Below are 24,173 nucleotides of genomic sequence, written 5' to 3' on the forward strand. Positions count from 1 at the left end.
CACATGATATCCGATCCATGCCACCATCCTCATTTTGACACAGAATACCATTCTTCATCTTGCTTCATAGGCAAGGTCTAAGATGATTTTGGGGCAGGTTTCTTATGAACAGAGCTGGTTTCTGCATGTTGGGTATCAATAGCTGCAATGTTGCTCTCCAACAATGAGGCTTTCACACAGTTCTGGTACTGATTCCGTGTGATCTGTGTTAGTGAGAAAGAAGATGTTCAGAAATATATGACCACTGTGAAAGGGTTTTTTTTCTTTTCCTTTTTTAAAAATCACCATCTTTTTTTCGCTCTAATCACCAGCATCATGTGAACGCATTGCAAATTCTTTGGGAATTTTACACATATGGGCAACCTAGGTAATACGAGGAAGAATCAGTGACGTAGGCTTGAGTCAACTGATTCAAACTCAAGCCAGACACAAGTCATTTCAATGACTTGACTTGGACTCAACTCAGCAATAATGACTGACTAACTCAACTTGTACCAGTTCTTCTCATCCTTTGGTCCTTCAGATTTGAGGGTTTCAATTTCCAATGGTCAGTGTTTCTGGGAGCTGACATCCAAAGCATCTGGAAGGCCAAAGGCTGAGAATCATTGCTCCAAGGCACATTCGTGTACATTTCAAGTTGACAGAGAGTAACAATGTGGGTGAGGAATTTATTTTCACTCTCAAACTGTCTAAGTGGAGCAAGGGGTAATTTATTCTCCAGGATCCTCTCACTGCACTGAATCTGCTCACTCCACACTGGATTGTAAACTTCGAGCTCAAACAGACAGGCCAAAATAAAGCTGCTTCGGGTCACTTTGGAGGTATGCTGTTTAAATGACACAGTTTAGAACTGGAGCGCGGCTTTGGCACAGCTTCCGGATTCTTAGGACACATGCATCATTTAAACAGCCTACCTCCAAAGTGACCCAAAGCAACTTTATTTTGGCCTGTCTGTTTGGGCCCGAAGTTTGCAATCCAGTAGGTCTCCATCTTTTGTGAAGCCACAGGCCCCTTTGTTAGGCAGAGGACACTGAATTTTTCAAGAAGTCTTCATGCTTTTGCATCAGTAAAACTTTAGGTAGCAAAGGGTCCTGTGGCCTCACAAAGGATGGAGACATACAGGATTGCAAAGGAAGTCTCCTTTTGCGTTGCACATGGATGTTAAATTTTGTGGGATTTTGAGAATCTCCCAGTAACCACATGGCCAGAAGGAGGAGGTGCCAGCCTGCAAGAAATAACCCTCCATACCATCTGAACTGAGAACAAAAACAGAAAAATGCAGGCCTATCACTAACATCATCATCCCCCCCCCATATGGTTTTTAACACCTTGCCTGACGAAGAAGCCAGTGGAGCTTCGAAAGCTTGCAGCATGTATACTGTACATTTGGCTTGGTCCAATAAAGGTGTTACTGTTTGGTGGATATTTAAAGTTATTGGATATGCTATATGGCCAATGTGGCTACCTCTGAATGTCTTCTTTCACACGGTTAGTCTCAAAGGTGCTACAAGATCCCTTTGCATAATGAGTCTAGCTATCTTCTCCCAGTAGTTATTGACTGTTCCCCCCTCTGCCTAAGCAACCAGGTTAATACACAGTCATTCATCTACTGAGGCATGATTGCCTTCCTCTTCTCTCAGAATCAAACCTGTATAAGTCTCACCCTGATGTACAGGAGGTCAGTGATGGCACGGACAGTGAAGTCTGCCATATACTGCAGGCCGCTGCTTGGGAAAATTTGGATGGAACTGCCAGTAGTGCTGAAGGTAGTCAACGCAGGGTCCTGGTTGATACGATTTACAGTGCCTAGGCGTCCCGCAGGGCCAGCATCTACAACTGGGCATAAGAGACAATAAGGTGGGAACAGATACCTCATCCCTTCCTTCTTTCTTCCCGCTGCCCATCCACCTTTGCTCCATCTTCCTTTACTTTTGGTATCTTCTACGCTATGTAACATGTCATACTTCTTCAGATGCCAACAATATCTGGAGAGCCACATGTTCCCAAACCATACCCTCCACCTTTGATGGAAAGAGTTGTTGATTCTCAGAACCTTCTTCTGTTCCACAGATCAGCCTGTACTATCGTGCTGAAAATCATTTTTAATTGTAACCTACTGAAAAGTAATTCACCACAACAATCATGAACCTGGTGATGGTGAACCTGTGGCTCTCCAAATTTGACTCCCATCATCCCTCACCATTGGTGATGCAAGCCTCTTCTAATGCTTCCTTTCTAGTGTTCAGATAAAGGCCAAGGCAACGCAATTGGAAATGGAAGAAAGCCTAGTGAGCAATGCTTAACCCTTTTCCCTTCCCAGCATTTCTCCATTAAAAGTCACCTTTTTCCCATTTCCAAGGTGGCTTTTCATAAAGAGAAAGAGGAAAAGAGGGAATATGGAAAGGCATAAATACAAACAGGAGACGAGAGGGGTTCTGAGACTGCTTCAGTGTGCGATTTTTATCTTACCATTACCGATTAAGTGCCACTTTAAGTGCTGTATTCCATCCTAGGGAATCCTAGGACTTGTAGCTTTACAAGGATGGATCTATGGCAGTTAAAGTGGTTCAAACTGCATTATTTCTACAGTGTAGATGCATCCTAAATTTTTGGCTCAATCCATCTTCAGTTACAAGGAACTTTATCACATGTGAAGAATTTCTCTTAATTTTGAATGAAAAGAAAGTGGGGCCAGAACGCATTCACGCTAGTTCAGAGAATTTACGTGAATGCGAATTGCGTTCGAACTGGCTTCCCATTGCCCGAAAATAGTATGCCATTGCCCAAATTTGTGTGTGGTAGTCTATCATGCAATAATGTTAACCACATGATTGCGTTCGGATTGCCATTGGACTACACTTCCATTTTCCCTTGTCTGATAAAGTCCTAGGAAACATTCTATGGAAATTCTGGATTATTTGTGCTCTGTCTCCAATTAAAACCACTAGATGGCATCAAAATGGCATCTAATGTGACAATGCGCTGATGAGCTTCAAAAAGAGTCACAGGAATAAGTAACTTGCACATTTCTCTTTAGAATGGGGATCCCCTCTCCTTTCTATTGCTTTTGAGTGCAATCGCTACCAGATCTGCTTTTCCTCTCCTTGGTTTTATCTACATTCTCTTGGCAATAAGCAGCCATTTAACAACAGTGTATTTGTGAAGTCGAAGGCTTTCATGGCTGGCATCCATAGTTTTTTGTCAGTTTTTCGGGCTATGTGGCCATGTTCTAGAAGAGTTTGTTTCTGACGTTTTGCCAGCATCTGTGGCTGGGATCTTCAGAGAATTCTGGCCACTTAGCCTGAAAAACCCACAAAAAACAATAGTGTATTTCTTTAGTTCCTTTTCAGTTTCCATGTAGACTATAGGAGAGGTTGTCACTTTGCCTAATCATCAGTTTAAATTGTTCCATTGACTTGTAGGAGATATAAGAAAGAAGATCAATTGGGAGCGGGTCTAAGAGATCATTCAAATTAATTAAAACCTAAACATTGTGAAATAATTGCCATTGTTGTTCCATAGGAATAATTTTCTTTACCAAGTGTGGGCCATATAGGCTCATGGGCCACATACATGGGTCTCCTGTCCATGTCTACAACCTCTTGTTGTTGTTGTGTGCCTTCCAACTTATGGCGACCCTAAAGCGACTTTATCATGGGGTCCCCTGAGGTTCCTTTCCCCCTTTCTTACACAGATCCCTTTTAAATATTAGCTCAGCTGAAAGTTCTTTAGACATCCATCCTGGTTTCTTTAGACACCTCCTGTTTTTCCTCCTCATTGGAAGTGTCTGAAATTGTGCCTTTAATATTTCTCTTTAAAGAAGCTCCCATCCATCATGACCTCTTTTAGTATTCCTGACCTTGGGATCACTCTCAGTATTTCCCTAACTTTACCTGAACAAGGAAAGCACATTTTCTGCCTCTATCTACAATGACAACAGGGCCACATGCTTTCTTCGCTATGGAGTTGGTTCTCACATGGGTACAAAGGGAAAAGGGTTGCAGATTACCTCCGGGGACAGAGGGATCCAAGGCCAGGACTCCGTAATAGGAGAACGGTCCATTTTCAAACTTCATATTTTCCTTGCATGCTACTATCTCCACTTTCCCCTGTAACAGAGTTGCAATGTGTAAATGCATTAAAATGCATTCATTTTAGATAATTCAATAAATTATAGATACTCTTATCATTAAATGCATCAATAAAGTATTAATAAATCCTTATTTATTCACTAGCAGTTTGATACTTTAGATACAGGTTTCATCTTCCTTATCCGGAATTCTGAAATATTCCAAAATTCAAAATTGTCCACATGGGTGGCTGAGACAGTGACGCTTTGCTTTCCAATGGTTCAGTGTACACAAACTTTGTTTCATGCACAAAAGTATTGAAAACATTGTATAAAATTACCTTCAGGCTATCTGTATGCAGGGCATTTCAAACATAAATGAAGTTTGTGCTTAGGTTTGAGTCCCATCTCCAAGATATTTCCTTATGTACATATATGGAAATCCAGGTATTCCAAAATCATAGAATCATAGAGTTGGAAGAGACCACTAGGGCCATCCAGTCCAACCCCCTGCCATGCAGGAAATCCAAATCAAAGCATCCCTGACAGATGGCCATCCAGCCTCTGTTTAAAGACCTCCAAGGAAGGAGACTCTATCACCTTCCGAGGAAGTGCATTCCACTGTCGAACAGCCCTTACTGTCAGGAAGTTCTTCCTAATGTTGAGGTGGAATCTTTTCCTGTAGTTTGCATCCATTGTTCCGGGTCCTGTTCTCTGGAGCAGAAGAAAACAAGCTTGCTCCCTCCTCAATATGACATCCTTTCAAATATTTAAACAGGGCTATCATATCACCTCTTAACCTTCTTTTCTCCAGGCTAAACATCCCCAGCTCCCTAAGTCGTTCCTCATAGGGCATGGTTTCCAGACCCTTCACCATTTTTGTCGCCCTCCTTTGGACACGCTCCAGTTTCTCAATGTCCTTTTTGAATTGTGGCGCCCAGAACTGGACACAGTATTCTAGGTGGGGCCTGACCAAAGCAGAATACAGTGGCACTATTACTTCTCTTGATCTAGACACTATACTTTTACTGATGCAGCCTAAAATTGCATTGGCCTTTTTAGCTGCCGCATCACACTGTTGACTCATGTTCAACTTGTGGTCTACTTGGACTCCTAGATCCCTTTCACACGTAGTTTCATTCATATAAAATATAAAAAATCTGAAGTCCAAAATACTTCCGATTCCCAGCATTTTGGATAAAGGAGACTCAACCTGTATTTGTAATCTGTGATGTTAGATGTTTGTCTTTAGTGATTTCTACTATGTTTATATGTAGACCAACAGTAGGCAAAGTGCAGCCCTCCAGGTTTTGTTGGACTGCAACCTCCAGCATTCTACACTGTTGGTTATGCTGGCTAGGGCTGCTGGGACTTGCAGTCCAACAACATCTGGAGGGCCATACTTTGCCCACCCCTGATGTAAATCTCTGAGCACTCTTATGAAAGAAAGCAGAATATCAGTTCAGTCCAATCATGTTAGGGTCTTAAGCGCTGCTCAGTAACAGATGGATCAAACTGGTTGACTCTTGCCGCGTGGATAGGAAATTTACTGTGGACAATTATTGTTCCTATTTCTGATTCAGATTCAGGTGAGGGCCAGTGTGGGGTAATGATCAGAGTGTCAGATTGGGAGATAACTTACAGATAACATACACATTTCTCTGAAGATGGCAGCCACAGATGCTGGCGAAAAGTCAGGAATAAACTCTTCTAGAACATGGCCACATAGCCTGAAAAACCCACAAAAAACAACCTACATATGTTTTTTGTAGGTTTTTCGGGCTATGTGGCCATGTTCTAGAAGAGTTTATTCCTGACGTTTCACCAGCATCTGTGGCTGGCATCTTCAGAGAATGCTTGCTTGGAAAGGAGCCTTGTGTGTGTGTGTGTAATGACTTCACAACCTACATATGTATTTTTGCAGGGTTGTTTGAATTCAAAAACATATTTAAAGGTGTGAATTTCAAGGGATAACTGCAGACGAATGCAAAATTTTCTCACATTTAAACGCTCTTCTCCATCCTTAGACACAGGGAAGACATGTGTAATTGGCATTTTGTTTGCTGACTGGCAGAAGGCAAGGGATAAAGAGAACCAATACAATACCTGCAAGATGATGATGAAGTAATCGGCTGGCTTATTTCTTTGGTATAAATAATGGTGGAGAGCATATTTGTCCTCTTCGTCAAACTTCAGCTCACAGATGACATCGGGGTGTTTAAGGAGACGCAGCAGATACTTCTCAGGGAGGGCTTTTGGGTAAAACGGTGGTACCTCTGCATAATGACAAGACGACACAGGAGTCGAGGGACCGAAATTATACATCAAGGGACTGCCTTAGCATAAAACTCCACAGCCAGAGTTATGTACTCATTGTGTTGCACCAATGAATTGAACCAAAGACTATATCACACCAGGCTCATAAGGCACCATAATCCCGTTAGTCTAGTGCATGCAAATTCACCAGGTTGGGGACAATCATTATTGCACAATTCTTCAAAAGTGTGATAATGCTGCTTCTATCCCAGCCTCTGCCTTCCTCACGCCAGTGTCCACAGCCCTGGCACCCTCCCCTAACCCAGTGATGGTGAACCTTTTAGAGGCCGAGTGCCCAAACTGCAACCCAAAAGCCACTTATTTATTGAAAAGTGCCATGTCCCTCTGGCTTTCTAGTAACAAACTGTGGCAAACTCTATGCTGGGGCGATGGCACATGTGCCCACAGAGAGGGCTCTGAGTGCCACCTCTGGCACGCATGCCATAGGTTCGCCATCACTGCCCTAACCCCTTCCCAGCATGTCTTTCGATTGGTGTTTATTTTCATTTATTTTTAGTGCAATTGCACCATCATGCCAATCTGTTAGGTAAAAGAAAAGAAACAGAAAAAAGAAATGAATAAAAAAAACCATGTGAAGTTGAAGGCTTTCATGGCCGGCATCCATAGTATTTTGTGGGGTTTTGGGGCTATATGGCCATGTTCTGAAAGAATTTATTCCTGATGTTTCACCTGCATCTGTGGCTGGCATCTTCAGAGGCTGGTGGCATGGTAGTCCCACTTTCAGAACATAGCCACATAGCCTGAAAAACCTACAAAAAATGAAAAAACAGCCCATTTGGAAATAGCGGGGGGGGGGGGGGCGAGGTAGGAAGAGGAAAGAGGAGCATAATCATTCCCACTTGCAGCACATCGCTGCATATTGGAACTGGCTTGGAAGGAACTTAGCACACTGTCTCAATAGTAGAAAAGCTGTGAGATTGTGAGGCATTGACGGGTTTTACCTATCAATGAAAAGGAACATTCTGGCAGCAGATGGATGTCATGCCCTACTTCCAGGACACGGAAATGGATTCTGACTCAAAGACTGAAGCAGTGGACCAGTGGGATATGCTGCTGAACCAAAGCAGGAGGGGGTTCCAGAGCCACATGTCTCAGACCAGAATGCAGTACCAGCATTGGCAGAGAGTCCTGCCCATTCAGATATAGAATACAACTTACCCATACCTACTTTCACTGAGCGGAGATAACAAAGAGAGAGCTTGTGGAGGTCTCAGAGGATTTATAGGAGGCAGCAATTAATTGAGTAGCAGCTACATTGAACTTCTGATTTATAAATTCCCAACTCTGCCTTCCAGAAGTTGACAGAGATGATCTGACCTACTTGGATCCCCATCATGTTCCTGAACTCTGCGCTTGACCTAGACTGTGTTTTTTTTTTAATCTGGATGCCACGTATCTGACCTGGACTGTGCTTGTTGACTCCGGATGCCATTTATCTGACTTGAACATTGCTGAACTCTGTTTGGGACTTAAGGCGTATATTTACTAAAGTAAAGAAACTGCTAAATTGTAAGCTATTTTGTGACTGGCTTTGTTCATTTAGTTGCTAGTTATCAGCTGCGCAGCATTCAGCCATTGGTTGGTTGCCCAGACTGTGTTTAGGACAATGGATTATAGGCCAGCTACTGGACAGACACAGTGTCATGTGATAAGGAACAGCCACAGATGCTACTATCCTGTACTAATTCAACTTTTCAAGCCTGGTATGCTCAAGTCTCAAGACAGCACATTTGCAAGTGAATGAACAACCCCATGTGCAATGTGGCCCATATGCATGCACCACAGGTGCAACTCTGCTTCTGCAACCTTAAGATGAATATATGGACCCTTTGCATTGGACAAAAATGTCCAACTGCTTCCACAGGGGACCGGTTAGATGCATAAGACACTAACAGAATTTGGGCCAAAGAGTCAGTCAGAAGGAAATGCAGGTGAGCTCCTTCTATTGGGAAACCTTTTGCCAAAGCTTGATGAAGAAGAGTCCAAATCTTTCCCCTGTCCCTATCTAAGTTCCAAAACTATCTTGCTGTGCCACTCAAACCAGACCATGGAAAAATTACTTTTTTGAACTACAGCTCCCAAAATCCCCCAGCTCTGATTCAGGCATAATTTTTGGCTTCATCTATGTAACCACTCATGGTGCCACCAGCTGACAGTAGCTGCCCTGCAAGAAGTCATCTGGTACAATGGTAGCCTTGCTCATGCCAGGTAACCCTTTATGACCAGAGGGCTCATACCTGTGGAGAGAAAGCGGTGTGCAGCCAAGAGGAGCTGAGGGGAGATCTTTACTTCATTTTCATTGTCCTTGAAGGCAGAGAAGTCCCACTTCCTTGCACTGGTTGTTCTCCTTTTGCTGCGATTCTCAGCTACAAAGGAGGAAGGCAAAGAAAAGGTCATTCTGTAATAGTTGCCAATGCCATGCTAGAAATAACTGCTTGTGCAGGCACTGTGTAGTGCATAAACAATAATGGGAGGAAGTAGAACAGAATCTCAGATGCATCTGAGGAAGTAGACCAAGGTCCAAAAACATGCTGAAAAATTAATCCAGTTTGAGTCCACTTTATCTGCCTTGGCTCAGCGCTAGGGAATCCTGGGAGGTCTCAAACTGGATTATTTCTGCAGTGTGTTTTGGATCCTAGTCTACGAAAGCTTATGCTACAACATCTTTTGCTCAGTTAGTCTCAAAGGTACCACAAGATCCCTTTGCATACTGAGTCAACACATAGATAAATCCCATTGATTCAGTGGTTCTAGTGTAGTCAGGACTAACAACAGGCTTTAGGTCAAAATATTGAAGTTGGGCGGGGGGATCACTTCCTTTCCCTTCCTTCCTCACACCCTCAATTCCAGTTACAGAGAGGTTTGCAAGTAAAATCACTCTCCCTGCCAATCTTAACATCTCAGTTCTTCAATCCTGCAATCCCTTGTCCCACTACAACACTGTCTTCCTCCTTCTCTCTCTCTCCCTTCCTCCTTCCTCCTCTCTTTTTCTCTCTCTTTCTCACTACTATTTTCTAGGGAGGAGGAAAAATATGCGGGATAAACCTAACCATAGATGTCTGATTCATCCAGGATTTCTGACTTGATGATCTCTTCGATGACATCCTCTAGCGTCACCACACCCATCACTTCATGTTCATCCTCCACATCTGTGGCCTTTTGGACAATGGCCAGGTGAGATTTACCTGTGGGATAGACTTTAGTTATATTACCTGCGCCCAGGGTCTCCTCAGATGGTGTTATCTCCCAACCAACCCCATAAAAATTATTTTCTTTCTTTCTTTTTTAAAATATAAATCTCTAACTCCTTTTAAATTATTATTATTATTATTCTTTAAAGATTTTCCTTAACTGACCACAGAGGAGCCCCCAAAAGTCACCCAGTTCCAACCCTGAGACTGCTAACCTCAAAATACTTTTAACCCAATCCATCCCTGGAACAACTTCAGAGTAAGTCCTTTTGTCACTTAAACTTTATAATTCCCCAGCCTTGAAGGACTAGCAAAAAGCACAATGTAGTCCTGCAAAATCCAAGAGTAATATAATTACTTGACCAAATAAGTAATAAAGGATTTGTTATCTCTTTAACACTATGTCTCGTTTAATTCAGTTACCTAATTCTAAAGATACGTTTATGCTGAATACGGAGAAACGAAATGGCTTCCAATTGGCAAGGGGGTCAGGCAAGGCTGAATTTTATCACCCTTTCTGTTTAACTTGTGTGTTTAAAGCAGGACTAGACTTGGAGGTAGGAAGTGTGAAAGTCGGAGGAACGGACATCAACAATTTAACAAAAATTTAACAAAAATGTAATAAGCGTTGACAACCACCGCAATGGTTATCAAGGACAAAGCTTGGAATAATTATGGTTTTGACTCTAATTCCCATAACAAGCAATGCAGGCAGTAGCCACGCTGTGTGGGCGATCCCGGTAGTCCAAAATAGTGGCCGGAATCCTGCTGGGCAATTGCAAATGGGTAACTTACAGTTATACATTTGCAACAGCTATATATTTGTGGATCCCCACACGGTCCCTACCATGAAGGTTCCCTAAACCTCACTTACTGGTAAGCAGCCACTGTGATCGACAGGGGTCTGTTCCTATTGATCAGAGAAGAGCTACCTGAAATTCCCACCCCTCCTTCTGCAAGTAATCTCCGGCATGAAGGAGATTTACAAAGGGGTCCTTTTAATGACTGTCACACTAGAGATTCCTCATGGGAGCGGATAAGAATGCTTGGAAACAGCTTCTTGATTGACTGTGGAACAGATCCCAGTTGTACCCAGTGAATAGTTACCAGTAAGTGGGGTTTGGGGAGGTCATGCCAAAATTCGCTATGCAGTGTTGTTACAGTGCTATGTAGTACGCAGTCATTGCATAGTATTCCGGAGAGTAACTTTTTCACACTCTGACCCATCTCTACCTCTTTTGAAAGTGTAACATCCATCTTGGACCATCACTTACTCTCTACGAGCATCAATCATTTTTTCTTTTCTCCTGTTCTAAAGATCAGAAATGTGCCTGCTTTGATAGCTGGTTCTTCTCAAGTGCTAGCATGTGAATAGTGACAGACCCTGACACTAGATCCAGCACCTTGTTACCTTTTTTGAACTCTTCAAGCACAGCAGCCAGTGTGGTGTTGTGGGAGACAAAATGTATTGGGTGGTTGTAAAACTTAGTGATTGTCTTGAGTGGGGTACAGTCATCAGGGTCCACAAAGGCTAGATCCTTAACGTAGAGCATGTCAACAATATCAGACCGATCTCTCCCATAGATGGGAATGCGAGTATAGCCACTTTCCATGATCTCTGTTATGGTGTCAAAGTCTAAGATGGCATCACTGCTGACCAAAAAACAGTCTTGCAATGGGGTCATAACACATTCTACTGTCTTAGTGGTCATTTCGAGGGCTCCTTGGATGATATTAAACTCTTCGTTCAACAAGTCAAGGTAGGGCTGTGTCAGCCTCAACATTTCCCTCAGTTTATCTCGGTTGTATATGGTGCCCATTTCTTTGCCTAGCACACAGTCCAGGATTTTACTGATGGGGTAAGCAAGTGGGAAAGTCAGCAACATGAAACACTTGGTAATGAAGACAGTTTTAGCACCAATGGCCAGACCATGGCGAGAGCAGAGAGCTTGGGGAAGTATCTCCCCAAAGATGACAATACCAATGGTCGAGAGTGCAATAGCTATAATATCTGTACGGAGGAGACTGTCAAACAGTATGGTAAGAGATGTATTGACTAAAACGTTACCTAGCAGCAAAGAACACAGCAGGTAGTTGCCCTTCCGACGGATGGGCTCAATACGGGTGGCATATTTTCTCTCCATGGGCGAGCCACAATTCTGCACAATACGCAGCTCCATGAGATCCAGAGACATCAGGCCCAAGGTGAGGCCACTGAACATAGCTGAAAGTCCCAAGAGAATAATAGTTAAAATGATGAGAAGCCAGATTGGGAGTTCCAGCTTGTTCTCCTCCACCACTTGGATGAACAAATTGTGTTCCCCAGGCCGCTGCTTTAGTTGCCCATGATCTTTCTTGAGGCACATCACATAGTACTTGGAGTGGATGTGCTTGCGCAGATCCTGGACTACTACAGACAGTACGGCAGAAGTTTCCCGGACATCATCACTCTTTGGCTGCACCAGCAAGTCACTGCTCTTTTCGAGGCATGCATTGTCATTAAGACCATGAGAACCTGTAGCCACCGGAGCCATTTCAGCAAAATATATAATCTGCCAAGTGAATTTATGGATACCCAGGCCGTAGATTCGAAGTCTGATGTTACTTCCCTCTATGACTTGGATGATGCCTTCTTTCAAGGCGTCAATCCCTGGTTTGGAGGTGTGCTCCAACCTCATGCCTATAATTACTGTGTCATTATGGCTTGGAACTCCATTCCCAGCATTAGATGGCAGCAAGAAGGTGAACAGAAGCAAGAGGATCCTCAGCAACATCCATGTGAATTTGGCCATCTTCTCAGGCACCCATCCAAACTCTTCATTGTGGCTGTGTCACTGAGTAGTCTATTTATTCAGTTTCTGTACCGTAGTTCTTCCATTGCTTCACCAGACGATCCGGACTCTGAGCTAGAATAGAATAGCGCATATCATAAACCCACCTCCAGTATAGACACACCCACCTCATTTGCATGCCACATTCTTTCCTGGTGCCTTATGCGGCTTCATCTCTCAAGTCCTCTTGAAGGAGATTCATGATCCGTGGCCAAAGTCCACCTTCCCCCACACATGATCACTTGTCTATGGCTGCGTCTACACTGCAGAATTAATGCAGTTTGACACCACTTTAACTGCCCTGGACCAAGGCTACAAAATTCTGGGATCTATAGTTTTGTGAACTGTTTAGCCTTCTCTGTCAGAGGCCATTGGTGCCACAAGGAACTCCAAATCCCAGGACTCTATACACTTGTCCCTCCATATTCGCTAGGTTTAAGGGCAAAAGACCCCCATGAATATGGGAAACCCGCAAATAACAAAAACACCATGTTTTTACCTGAGAGTACACCTCTCTAGGAATCTCTAGGTCCTCCAGTGCAACTCTGTGGTCTACGTCCGACAGACACTGACCATAGAACTGCACTGGAGGAGCTACAAATGCTTAGTAGAGTATTCTCTCTAGGAATCTCTAGGTCTTCCAGTGCAACTTTTAATTAAAGTTGACCACAGAGTTGCACTGGAGGACCTAGATATTCCTAGAGAGAAGATATTAATCAAATCCGTGAATAATCAAATCCACAAATATGGAGAGATGAGTGTAGTGTGTGGCAGCAGACTAAAAGTCACACATGACACACTTATTAAGATCAACTAAAACAACCTTCTTCAACAGTGAACTCCAGATGTATTGGACTACAACCTCCCACCAGCCAGGATGGCACAGCCAACAATTTTGTTGGCTGAGGATGATGGGAGCTATAGTCATCTGCCCCTTTTACAAGAGGCCAGTTCGAGGTGGTCTCATAAAATCTTACAAAATAGTGTGACAAAACATTCAGTTTTAACCAAGACTGGCTAAATAACATAAAAGAAGAAGAGATATAAAAACTGCAGACTATAGACTTCATTAGTTTGGGCAGTTTTAATCTCTGGAAGTCAAACATGTTAATGTTCTTGTGTCAGTTATGCGTCAAACAGAAAGTTGCCACCTGGTACTCTAACATATTCTGTCATAAGATGAACACAATAATCATTTTCACATTTAAAGGCCCAATGATCATTAGTAAACTAGAGTTCACCCATATTGATGGTAGGGGTGAGGATAGTAAAAATGGCAACTGAGCTTGGCCAGCTTGGCATGTTATAGATATAGTTGCAGCTGCCTGGGAAGGTGTTAGGATCTATGGCTTCTTCCACTAATTATATCATTTACTGTTATATTTGTGTAACACCAACTGACTAAAGGAAAGTAAACTGAATGCTCAGTTGTTGCTCATTAAAACCTAACACCAAGTAGACACATGCACCCAATGAAGTCAAGGGAATCTCAATAATGTACATGTGAATTTTTAGCCCTCTGTAACATCACTTCCCAGACCTGGTGCAACTACTAAGAAGAGAAAGAGGGAAAGGCAAAGGGAGTTTGCTCTGTTCTAGCTGTTGCCCTAATCTCATCCAGAGCTCACTGGCCAAAAGCAGAGTGGAAAGGATAATTTTAATAGCGGCTTAGGGGGTTCAGATAGGAGAAGGAATGCATTATCTCCCAGAGGGTTTCAGTTAAAAGTATGAAATGCACAGCTTGGTCTGAAAACCACTGATTCTCCCCCCCCCCATCCCCACCCCATGAGCGATTATTTGCAAATCAGCTTTTGGTTCAGTTATTGGGGGGGACTACTTAAAAGAATTAAAGAAAAATTAAAAGGACCGGTTTTGAAAAGAAAAGAAATTCATTCTCTTCATTAAAGACCCAAAGATTGGAATAATGGAGATATCCTCCCCGTTCCTACTGGCTTTTATTCTCCAGTTAAGATTTGTTTCAAATCTCTCATGATGTAGGGCATTCACGGTCTCTTTAGAAATTTGCAGGCAGCTCAGGAAGGATAGCATTTTACCCTCCAACATTTCACAGATGAAAAACGGGACACATCTGGCCAAGCAATGTCATGATGTGGTCAAGATGGCAAAGTTATTCATAAAGCGGAAAAGTTAGGAGAAGCTACAGCAGTTTGCTTTTGCCTGAGCCTACAGGGAAAGGCAAAACTCTGTTCATCCTCTCCTTTTCTCTCCTCTCTGCTAAATTAATTGAGTGCAAACTACTGTTGTGCTTTGAACTAAGTTTGCAGCAACTGAACAAAGCGAGAGGGAAAGGGTAAAGTGGGAGGAGGAGAGAGAAACTGGGACTGTTTAAGAGTAACTGAAAAAGTGGGATGACAGAGGATTTGTAGGGACTGTCCCTGCCAAATTGGAACATTTGAAGGGTATGAAATATGTAACCCCCTCATCCTCATTTGCTGCTGCCCAAGACCCTGGCCTCACTTTGTCCAATGCTAGCACCAACCCAGCTATCGTCTATCAGCCTCCTCTAGACCTGGGCTTTGTGGAGAGAGGAAGCATGGGTTTAGAAAAAGTGATTGATGCTCAGTGCAAGAGCAGCATAGTCTGGCCTGCAAAAGATACCAGGTTCAGCCTGCAGCATCTTCAGATTATTCTGCCTGAAAATCTAAAAATGTCATGACATTTCAAATACTTTTCAGTTTGAAGGGGGGGATTTCCTTCTCTGGGGGGGGGGTGTCTCTCAGCTGTTGCTGTTGTTGTGAGCCTTCAAGTCATTTCCAACTTATGGCGACCCTAAGGTGAACCTATCATAGGGTTTTCTTGGCAAGATTTGTTCAAAGGAGGTTTGCCATTGCCTTCTCCTAAGGCTGAGAGAATGTGACCTGCCCAAGATCCTTCAGTGGGTTTCACGGCCGAGCTGAGAAACCCTGGTCTCCAGAATTGTAGTCCAACACTCAAACCACTGTGCCACACTGGCTCTCATGCACTATTATTTACCCAGTATCATATAATGAAGTCTGGAGCAGGAGGTTTCCTTTGGAAAGAATCAGCTTTTGAATGAGAGTGAACAAATGAAGGAGGCAGGACTCAGCAGGGAACAAGGTCTCTGCTTGGCCTTTTTACTGTGCCAATTGACAGGGTGATGCACAGGTTGGCGCATCGTGCCCATGATGCATCGAAATGGAAAGCCGCTACACTTGTTAAGGGGGAGAAAGAAAAAGAAGGGGGGGACTACATGGGAAATCATGCACGGAGCTTTTTTAAATGAACCACTTCAAATATGTATATTTGAAGTGGTTCACTAAAAAAGCTTTTGGAAATGCTCCTTGCTCTCTCTCTCTCTCTCTCTCTCTCTCTCTCTCTCTATATATATATATATATATATATATAATTTGCTGTGTGTGTGTATGAGACCTTTCCTTTAAAATAGCAAGAGAAAATACCTGGCCTGCTTTAATTAAGTGTTGCTTCAACTCCTCATGGGGAGCCTTAGTAACAAATTGCATTTTAAATCTGAAACAGGGTACCCACAATGACTTCAGCCTACAGAACAGTAGTTATGTGAATGACTTAAATGCAGGCAATTTAAGGCTGTAGGCTGCAGCCCTATGCATGTTCCCAGTGAAGTGAAGAGGACGTTTGTCTGAGTAAGCATGGTTCAGACTATGTTACGCAGGCCTGGTTTCCTAAAAACAGCAACAGACGTGACTTCAGACGTGACTTGTGCTTTTCTAGAAGACAAAGGGCTTAATCACAACTGGTGGGGGCTGAGCCAGAGTCGTGGTTCTGAGGCTCTAAGACTTTTTATTGTATCATATCTTCCAACATTTCACAGATGAAAATCAGGACTCGTGGCAGAGCGGCATCAGAGTATGGGAAAGATGGGGGGGCAGAAGAACACACAAACTAGAAGAGGTTGCAGCAGTTTGCTTTTTCCTGACTCTACTGGGAAGAGCAATGTTCCTCCCCTCCTCTCTTCTTCACCCTACTGAGTTTTTGTTTGTTGTTGTGTGCCTCCACATCATTTCGGACATATGGCAACCCTACCATGGGTTTTCTTGGGCTGAGAGTGTGTTACTCACCCAAGGCCACCTCGTGTGTTTCCATGGCTGAGCAGGGAATCAAGCCCTGATCTTCAGTCATAGATCAACGCTCAGACAAACCACTACACAATGTTGGCTCTTCCTGCTGAATTAACAGAGTGAAATCTACTTTTCACTTTGAACTCCGTTTGCAACAACTGAAGTAAGCTGAGGAAAAAGGGGGAAAGTGAGAGGAGGAGAAAGAAACTGGGACCTTTTAAATCTATCTGGAAAAGATGATTAATCAGGATTGTCCTTGCCAAAGATGAAAGGTGCGTTGTTTTGTTATCCAAGTCCTCCTCAAGCTGTTATGTTCATTTGCATTTTTACCCCATGGCAATAAGCAGCAGCTTCATGGGGCAGTTTTAGCTTGGGAAAATATGGCCCATCAGAAAGTCATTATTTTTTCATAGTACCATAGCTTCATCACATTCTGCCACCCATTCACAAAATAGCTTTCAACCTAAAAGGCCAGCCGACCCTTTGAATTTGGTCCTGAGATTTATGGATCTTCAGATCTGAAAAAGGATTATAGATAAGCTTTTCGCTCCACAAAATAGTGTTCCCTTTTGTTCTATAGTGGATCAATGTTTATAGCATCCTAGCCAATGTTCAGCATTCATGTTTGATGCGCCATTGTGAGTTACACTGTGTATTTAGAAAATGTGCATTATCTGAAGATGCCAGCCACAGATGCTGGCAAAACGTCAAAAACAAACTCTTCTAGGACATAGCCACATAGCCTGAAAAACTCATGAAAAACTATGGATGCTGGCCATGAAAGCCTTCACATATAGTGCTATTGCACCACTGCCATGGTTCCCTCCTTTTCCATGACAATAGCAAAAGAGCTGAATTATGTGAAAGCCTTATATGAGCACATTGTAATATTCTGTCATATTTGGTTGGCCAATTGTGCCAGAAATAACTCTCTGGGAGATCTGTATGGTGGGCCTATGTGTATAAGGTTAGTGCCTCAGTGTGTAAGAAAACATGATTCCCAAATTGTTTCTTATAGTTCACCGGCAAAACATTATCACCCATCTGCAGGGATTGGCTTGGCTTAGTGGTCCCACCTCTCCCCCATCCTCCACAGATTCAAATGCATGCACACACTTTCCCCGCAATGACTGTCAAAGAGCCTGGATTTGCAATGAAATAAAATATTTATTTTGGTATAAACTATGCACTCCCTTCCAGAAAGTGCCTGTGGTGAAGTGTGCACATTAATTTTAACACAGTCCTCATGCCGCTTCCACCAGGAACATAAGGAAGGCAACAATTACATAACAGACCTGCTGTCACTCCTCCATGCTAAGGCAGTCTTTTGCACTTTTAGAACACTGCAGTTTATCTGTGTGCCTGCAATGGCCTGGCTTCAAGTTCCTTGGACGGAATGAGAAAGGTGCATGAAAAAATCACATCTCAACTCCTTACAGAAATTCCTCTGATGCCAAAGGAACAAAGAGCAGAAAAGTTAAAGCCTTTGTAAACTTGCCTTGACATTCTTGTAACTGAGTGTAACCATAAAGGAAGGGGGATTCTGCAAAGCAGTGGCTGGTTGTTCCCATGTCAGTGTAAATCCATTCTGAGTTTTAATTCAAACTTCAAAAGTGGTGAACCTAGTTTGGGAATAGCTTGGATAGCTTTGTAACAGTTTGGACTAAATCCCAGAACTGCTTTTCTGCCACAGTGACATGGACGCTACCAGCTGTGACTCTCTCTCACACACAGGCACACACATTATCCAAACCCAATTTCTCCAGATTTGCTTTATAAACGCAATTCTGTTGAAAGAAATCTGTTTATCCAGACTTCTGCTTGTTAGGATATTTGGTGACTTAAGCTTCTCTCAGGCTACAAAACTACTCCCAAGTATTTATTTCTTCATTAGATTTTTATCCCGGCTTTCTCCCAAAAGGTGGCTTGAAAGAGATATGTATGTGATTAGGAGAAACTTCCTGACAGTCAGGGCTGTTTGACAGTGGAACAAACTCCCTCGGAGTGTAGAGGAGTCTCCTTCCTTAGAGGTCTTTAAACAGAGGCTGGATGGCCTTCTGTCGGGGATGCTTTGATTGAGAGTTCCTGCATGGCCTGTCCTCTGTCTTGTCTGAACACCAGTTTGTTCTGTCGGAGCTCTTAGAAAGAAAAAGATGAAACAGCTCACAAAACTACAAATCCTGGAATTCCGTCGCATTGAAGCATGGCAGTTAAAGCTGTGTCAAACTGCATTATTTCTGTAGTGCAAATGCAGCCAATGTGTTCAGTGCGGTAGGTTTATCCTAATCCCGAAATCTCACAATCTCTTTTTATTTGAAGGAAGTTTTCTAGTCCCTTTTAAAATATGTGACCAACCCAAAATGACTGGACACATAAATTTCAAGATCTCTCTTGTGCGTCCTCACTACCTTCCTATATCCCCTTTCTACCCAGTCTCCTATACAGCCCTCTCTAACCTTCCAGCTCCTGCAAAACCAACCCTTACATTAATATCTACCAGACACTTTATTGTGCTTGCTGCAAAAGAATAACATGGCTATTTCTCTGGATGAAAAGAAAACCAATCAAAATTCTATGAGAAAATCTCTAGTGTAATAGATTGCTATGCAATATGATCTGCTATTGCTTAGCATATTAGGCTGCACATTGTATTCCTGTTACACGATTAGCAAGGAGTTTACTGCAGAATTCTAGATAACACAGTCTTTTCTAACAGAAACCTTTGTGTCAGCATTTTCAGTGTATATTGACCCCATGCTTTAAAGTGATTCAACCCAATCCCTTAGGGAAGCGGCCTAAAAGCAGAGCAATATGTACAAAGTTCAGACATCTTTACTCCATACGCCCAAACCTGTTGGGTTGCAAAAAATCAAGGACACACAATATCCACTGGATACCATGCCCCAAATTCCTTCCCTGTGGAATTCAAGTGGCGGAGAAACATTGATACCTACATTAAAAGTGCTATAAAAATACCTTCAACAGTCCCCATCACCTAACTGGCAGGGAGGAGACATTAGCCCTCACATGTGCTGTGACATCTCTGACAAATTGTTCCCTATAACCAAGGTCCAATCTGCACTGCAGAATTAATGCAGTTTGACACTGGTTTAACTGCCATAGCTCCATCCTATGGGCTGCTGGGATTTAAGAGTTTCAAGGTGAAATTGTTACTCTTAACTGATTCTCTAAGTTGGTGTATCATGCAAATTATTAGCAAATGGCTAATTGCTTTCTTTTTATGGCTTCAGAAGATGGCTTCAGAAGCAAAGCTTGGAAAAATCCCTGTTTTACACAATTCCCAGAAACCCTTAACCAGCATGCTGTGCACCAAAGCGTTTTGACAGAGAAGTCTAAGGCCTGTTACAGACTGCCAAAATAAAGCTGCTACGGGTCTCTTTGGAGGTATGCTATTTAAATGATGCATGGGTCCTAAGAGTCCGGAGGTCGCACCAAAGCCACACTCCATTCCTAAGCACCAGAGTGCAGCTTTTGGTGCAGCTTCTGGATTCTTAGGATGCATGCATCATTTAAATAGCATACTTCCAAAGAGACCCGAAGCAGCTTTATTTTGGCAGTCTGTAACAGGCCTAAATATCTTTTTAAAAACCCTACAAATCCCAGAATTACACAGCATTGAGCCATGGCAGTTAAAGTGGCGTCATATTGCATTAACTCTGCACTGGAGTTCAGACCCAAGATAGATTCTCAACATGAGAAACGTCTATCAGACCCTGTGCATTCAGAAGAAGAAAAACACCTCCCAACTCAGGTCCGTAAGTGCAATGGAGAAGTGATGGAAAAGTTAGAATACAATCATTGGTAGACAAGTTCCTTCTTTGTGGCCCTCAAGGCCTTAATAGTTCAAGCAGGTGAGATGGGGCAGTTCAGGAGCCCCTTTTGGCTTGTTTGCAGTTCCTTAGAAATTCTTCCTTGATGGGAAATGGAAGCGTTCCTATGCAAAAGAAGGAAAAATTAAGGCAGCGTTCCCGAAGCTAGATCTCTGTGATTCAAAGTGCGAGGGTGGCAAGTCAGAGATGAGATCCATAGCCAAGCAATGCCAGCATCCCACTGGCACAGATGTGTCCTTATGGAACAAAAAGTGAGCAAAAGTGAAGGTCACGTCCGTCCACCAACATTCGGATAAACCTCCATCTCCGCGTCGCAAATCCCTCTCTCTGGATGAGTGACTGCAAGCTGACATCTTTGGCAGGAAACGGGGAAGACACACCAAAAGCAACACAAAACACAGTTTGTTCTGATGGCGATCATGATGATGAAGATGATCGGATTCAAAGATCCGTGAGTTCAAGCAGTATAGGAAGGACAAAGTCAAAGGGGGGGTTAAAAATAAAATCTGGCCGGTTAGGAAGAGTGCAAGCGGAAATGTGTCCAAAATGGAAGCTTTCCCAGACCTGGAGTTGCATATATTTGGATGCAAGAAGATAAATTTCTGCAAAGCAGATGGCCGCTGTTCTCATTGCCTGCAAACCAAACACCACAAGACCCCCATCTGTCCTTTAACTCCCCCAAGAACAGTTTTCAGGACAGATTGTGGACGTATTTGGACTTCTGAAGAATTCCCAGAATCCCCCAACCACCATAAGCTTCCATGGTTTGAGCAGGATTTCGAACCCTGGTGTCAAACAAAGATGGGAATAAAAATCTGCAAGGTTTAATGACAACGTGGGGACTATTTATCCAACTTTACGATGGTTAGTTTATGGATATTAAATGATGCATCGTTTTCAAAGGAGCTCTAATTAAAGAATAACCAGAGCGAGGCACAGAAGCGCAATACATGAATCATTGAGTATTACATTTTTTAAAAGCACTAAAATGTTTATCTTTCAGTGTTGTTATTGTTGGTTATTGTGTGCCTTTCTGACTTGCGGCAACCCCAAGGAGAATCCATAATAGGGTTTTCCTGGCAAGATTTGTTCAGAGGAGATTTGTCATTGCCATCCGCTGAGGCTGAGAGAGTGTGACTTTAAATGGCTATTGACCTAAATGATGATGCTGCGTATATTTCATATATAATGAATCCTATAAGCATTGAGCATAAAGCACCGGCAACTTCTGGCGGTCACTGGACTGTGGGTCATCCCAAGGGTCATCCAGACCAGCCTCCTGCCAGTGCAATGGGTCAGAAAGGACACATTGGCTTCAAGCATTAGATGCAGGGAGAGGAACTGCTGCCAAGAGCATTTGGAAACATTGCTTTTTGAACTACAGCTCCTGGCTGGGGGATTCTGGGAACTGCAGTCCAAAAGGTCGCCTTTTTCCAAGCTCTTAGGAAGGTTGAGGTTTCCCCCTTTGCCCTGTGATTCTGCCAATTGGACTACAACTCCCAGCAGCGGGAATCTGGGAACTGTAGTCCAAAAGTGTCCCCTTCGCCCTGTGAATCAACCAATTCCAACTACAGCTCCTGGCCGGGGGATTCTGGGAACCATAGTCCAAAAGTGTCCCCTTCACAAGCTTTCAGTAGGATTGAAATCACCCCCTTCGCCCTGTGAATCAGCTAATGGCCAACTCAACTGCAGCTCCTGACCAGGGGATGCTGGGAAGTGTAGTCCAAGATGTCACCTTCCCATGCTGTGAGTCTGCCAGTTCTTCTGACCAGGGGATTCTGGGAACTGTAGTCCAACAATGTCTCCTTCCCAAGCTCTTAGTAGACTCCAGATCACCTTCCTCACCTTGTGAACCTGCAGCTCCTGTCTTGGGGATGCTGGGCACTGTAGTCCAGATGTCTATAGTCCAGATGAGTTCAGGTTTCTAGATCCTCACCCTATGCGCCTGCATCTCCTGCAGCTTGGGGTTGCTGGGAACTGTAGTCCAACAGTGTCCTCTTCCCAAGCTCTTAGTAGCTCACCCCCTATGGTTGGGGATGCTGGGAACTGTAGTCCAACGGTGTCCTCTTCCCAAGCTCTTAGTAGCTCACCCCCTATGGTTGGGGATGCTGGGAACTGTAGTCCAACGGTGTCCTCTTCCCAAGCTCTTAGTAGCTCACCCTCTATGGTTGGGGATGCTGGGAGCTGTAGTCCAACAGTGTCTTCTTCCCAAGCTCTTAGTAGATCACCCTCTATGGTTGGGGATGCTGGGAACTGTAGTCCAACGGTGTCCTCTTCCCAAGCTCTTAGTAGCTCACCCCCTATGGTTGGGGATGCTGGGAACTGTAGTCCAACAGTGTCCTCTTCCCAAGCTCTTAGTAGATCACCCTCCTACGGTTGGGGATGCTGGGAGCTGTAGTCCAAGTGTCCTCTTCCCAAGCTCTTAGTAGATCACCCTCCTACGGTTGGGGATGCTGGGAGCTGTAGTCCAACAGTGTCCCCTTCCCTTAGTAGGTTGCTGTCCTCACCTGATGGGCCTGCATCTCCTGCAGCTTGGGGATGCTGGGCACTGTAGCCCAGCTGTGTATAGTCCAGATGAGTCCAGGTCGCCAGGTGCTGGGGCTGCTGGGAAGCGTAGTCCAGATGTGAGTCCAGACCTCCAGCTCCTGGCCCTGCGGCTGGGGTGAGCTGGGGATGCTGGGGCGTGTAGTCCAACAGCGTCCCCTTCCCAAGGTCCTCCCCCGATGTGTGCCTGCAGCTCCTGGTTGGGGATGCTGGGGAGTGTAGTCCCTCCGGGGCTCTTCTCTGGTCACCTGCCCGCCGCCTGCCTGTCTCCCTGGCGAGGCTCTTCCGAAGGGACTGCCCTGCTGCTCCTGGCGAAGGCGGGCGACTGCGGGGCGCGGGGCCCTTGGCAGGGGAGGCAGGAGGAGGAGGAGGAGGCGGCCAGGCGCCGCAAGAGGGCGCCCTTCTTGGGGAAAGGGAGGCCACTCCGGGGCCTGCGGAGGAGGGCGGCCAGGGCGCCGGGGGCCATCCGCAGCTCCGCCTGGGCCACCCCTCCGGCCAGGCGCCCCAGGCTCTCTGCCCGCCCGGCCAGGCGCAGCTCGGCCTCCAGGAAGACGCCGTGGAGCTGCAGCACCCGCCTCTCCAGCTCCGAGACCAAGGCCCTCCGGCTCTCCGCCTCCAGCAGCCGACGACGGGCCTCCGCCAGCTCCAGGGCCGCCCTGGACGAGGAGGACGGAGGAGCGGGAGAAGAAGGGGACACCGCCAAGGCCCGGCTCTTCGGGGCCTCCTCCTCCTCCTCCTCCTCCTCGGGACGATGCTGCTGCTGCTGCTGCTGCTGCTGCTTTGCAGCCTCCGACTGGCGAGGAGTCATTCTAGCCTCCGGCGCAGGATTCGCACCGGGAGCCCTGCACCGGCAAGCGAGGAATTGGACCAAAGCGGGAGCCACCCAGCCCTGGCGCTGGAGCCGCCTCCTGAGAGCCCCAAAAGGCTACCTCCTTGGACCCTCCGCCATGGCTCCTGCCTCCAAGAGCATCCCATTCCCAGAGCCCTTCTTATAAGAGGAGCGAGAGGGAGGGAAGGAGGAGGAGGAGGAGGAGGAGGCAAGGGCTGGCCTCCAGGAAAGAGGGAGGCTGCCCCCGGAGGAAGCGCCTCTCCCTCCTCCTCTGACGGCTTCTGCAGAGATTTCTGGGCGAAATCTCTTTTTGTCGCTCTGCCTCAAGGCTATGGAATTCTGGGAGTTGGAGTTTGTTGTGGGTCCCGAGCGGAGCGGGAGCTCCGCTCGGGACCCCACAACAAACTCCAACTCCCAGAATTCCATAGCATAGGACCATAGG

At 44.8% G+C, this 24,173-nt stretch overlaps 2 protein-coding genes across 2 annotated transcripts; both read right to left on the minus strand.

The window, feature by feature from the left end:
* Positions 1 to 77: 77 nt before the first annotated feature.
* Positions 78 to 12,371, minus strand: LOC149305081 (metal transporter CNNM4-like). The gene is made up of 7 exons (XM_089479167.1): positions 11,009 to 12,371; positions 9,457 to 9,591; positions 8,644 to 8,772; positions 6,176 to 6,345; positions 4,010 to 4,109; positions 1,664 to 1,830; positions 78 to 203 (listed from the first exon to the last, which is right to left on the minus strand). Exons 1-7 carry the CDS (start codon positions 12,369 to 12,371, stop codon positions 78 to 80), a joined length of 2,190 nt encoding a protein of 729 aa, XP_089335293.1.
* A 7,686-nt stretch (positions 12,372 to 20,057) lies between these two features.
* Positions 20,058 to 23,710, minus strand: TRNP1 (TMF1 regulated nuclear protein 1). The gene has a single exon (XM_089479168.1). The coding sequence runs from the start codon at positions 23,708 to 23,710 to the stop codon at positions 23,147 to 23,149; it is 564 nt and encodes a 187-aa protein (XP_089335294.1). The 3' UTR covers positions 20,058 to 23,146.
* Positions 23,711 to 24,173: the final 463 nt, after the last annotated feature.

The sequence above is a fragment of the Sceloporus occidentalis genome, unplaced genomic scaffold, assembly GCF_023333645.1.
Source record: "Sceloporus occidentalis isolate IW3139 unplaced genomic scaffold, rSceOcc1.0.p SCAF_13, whole genome shotgun sequence".
Taxonomy (NCBI): Eukaryota; Metazoa; Chordata; class Lepidosauria; order Squamata; family Phrynosomatidae; genus Sceloporus; species Sceloporus occidentalis.

Bases quoted from the DNA above. Each gene is read 5' to 3' on its own strand.
- TRNP1 (XM_089479168.1), bottom strand. From the start codon at position 23,710: ATGACTCCTCGCCAGTCGGAGGCTGCAAAGCAGCAGCAGCAGCAGCAG.
- LOC149305081 (XM_089479167.1), bottom strand. From the start codon at position 12,371: ATGTTGCTGAGGATCCTCTTGCTTCTGTTCACCTTCTTGCTGCCATCT. The intron at 4,110-6,175 runs GTATTGTATTGG...ACTCTGTTACAG, and splicing joins ACTTCATCATCATCTTGCAG to GGGAAAGTGGAGATAGTAGC. The intron at 204-1,663 runs GTGAGACTTATA...TCACTAACACAG, and splicing joins CTGACCTCCTGTACATCAGG to ATCACACGGAATCAGTACCA.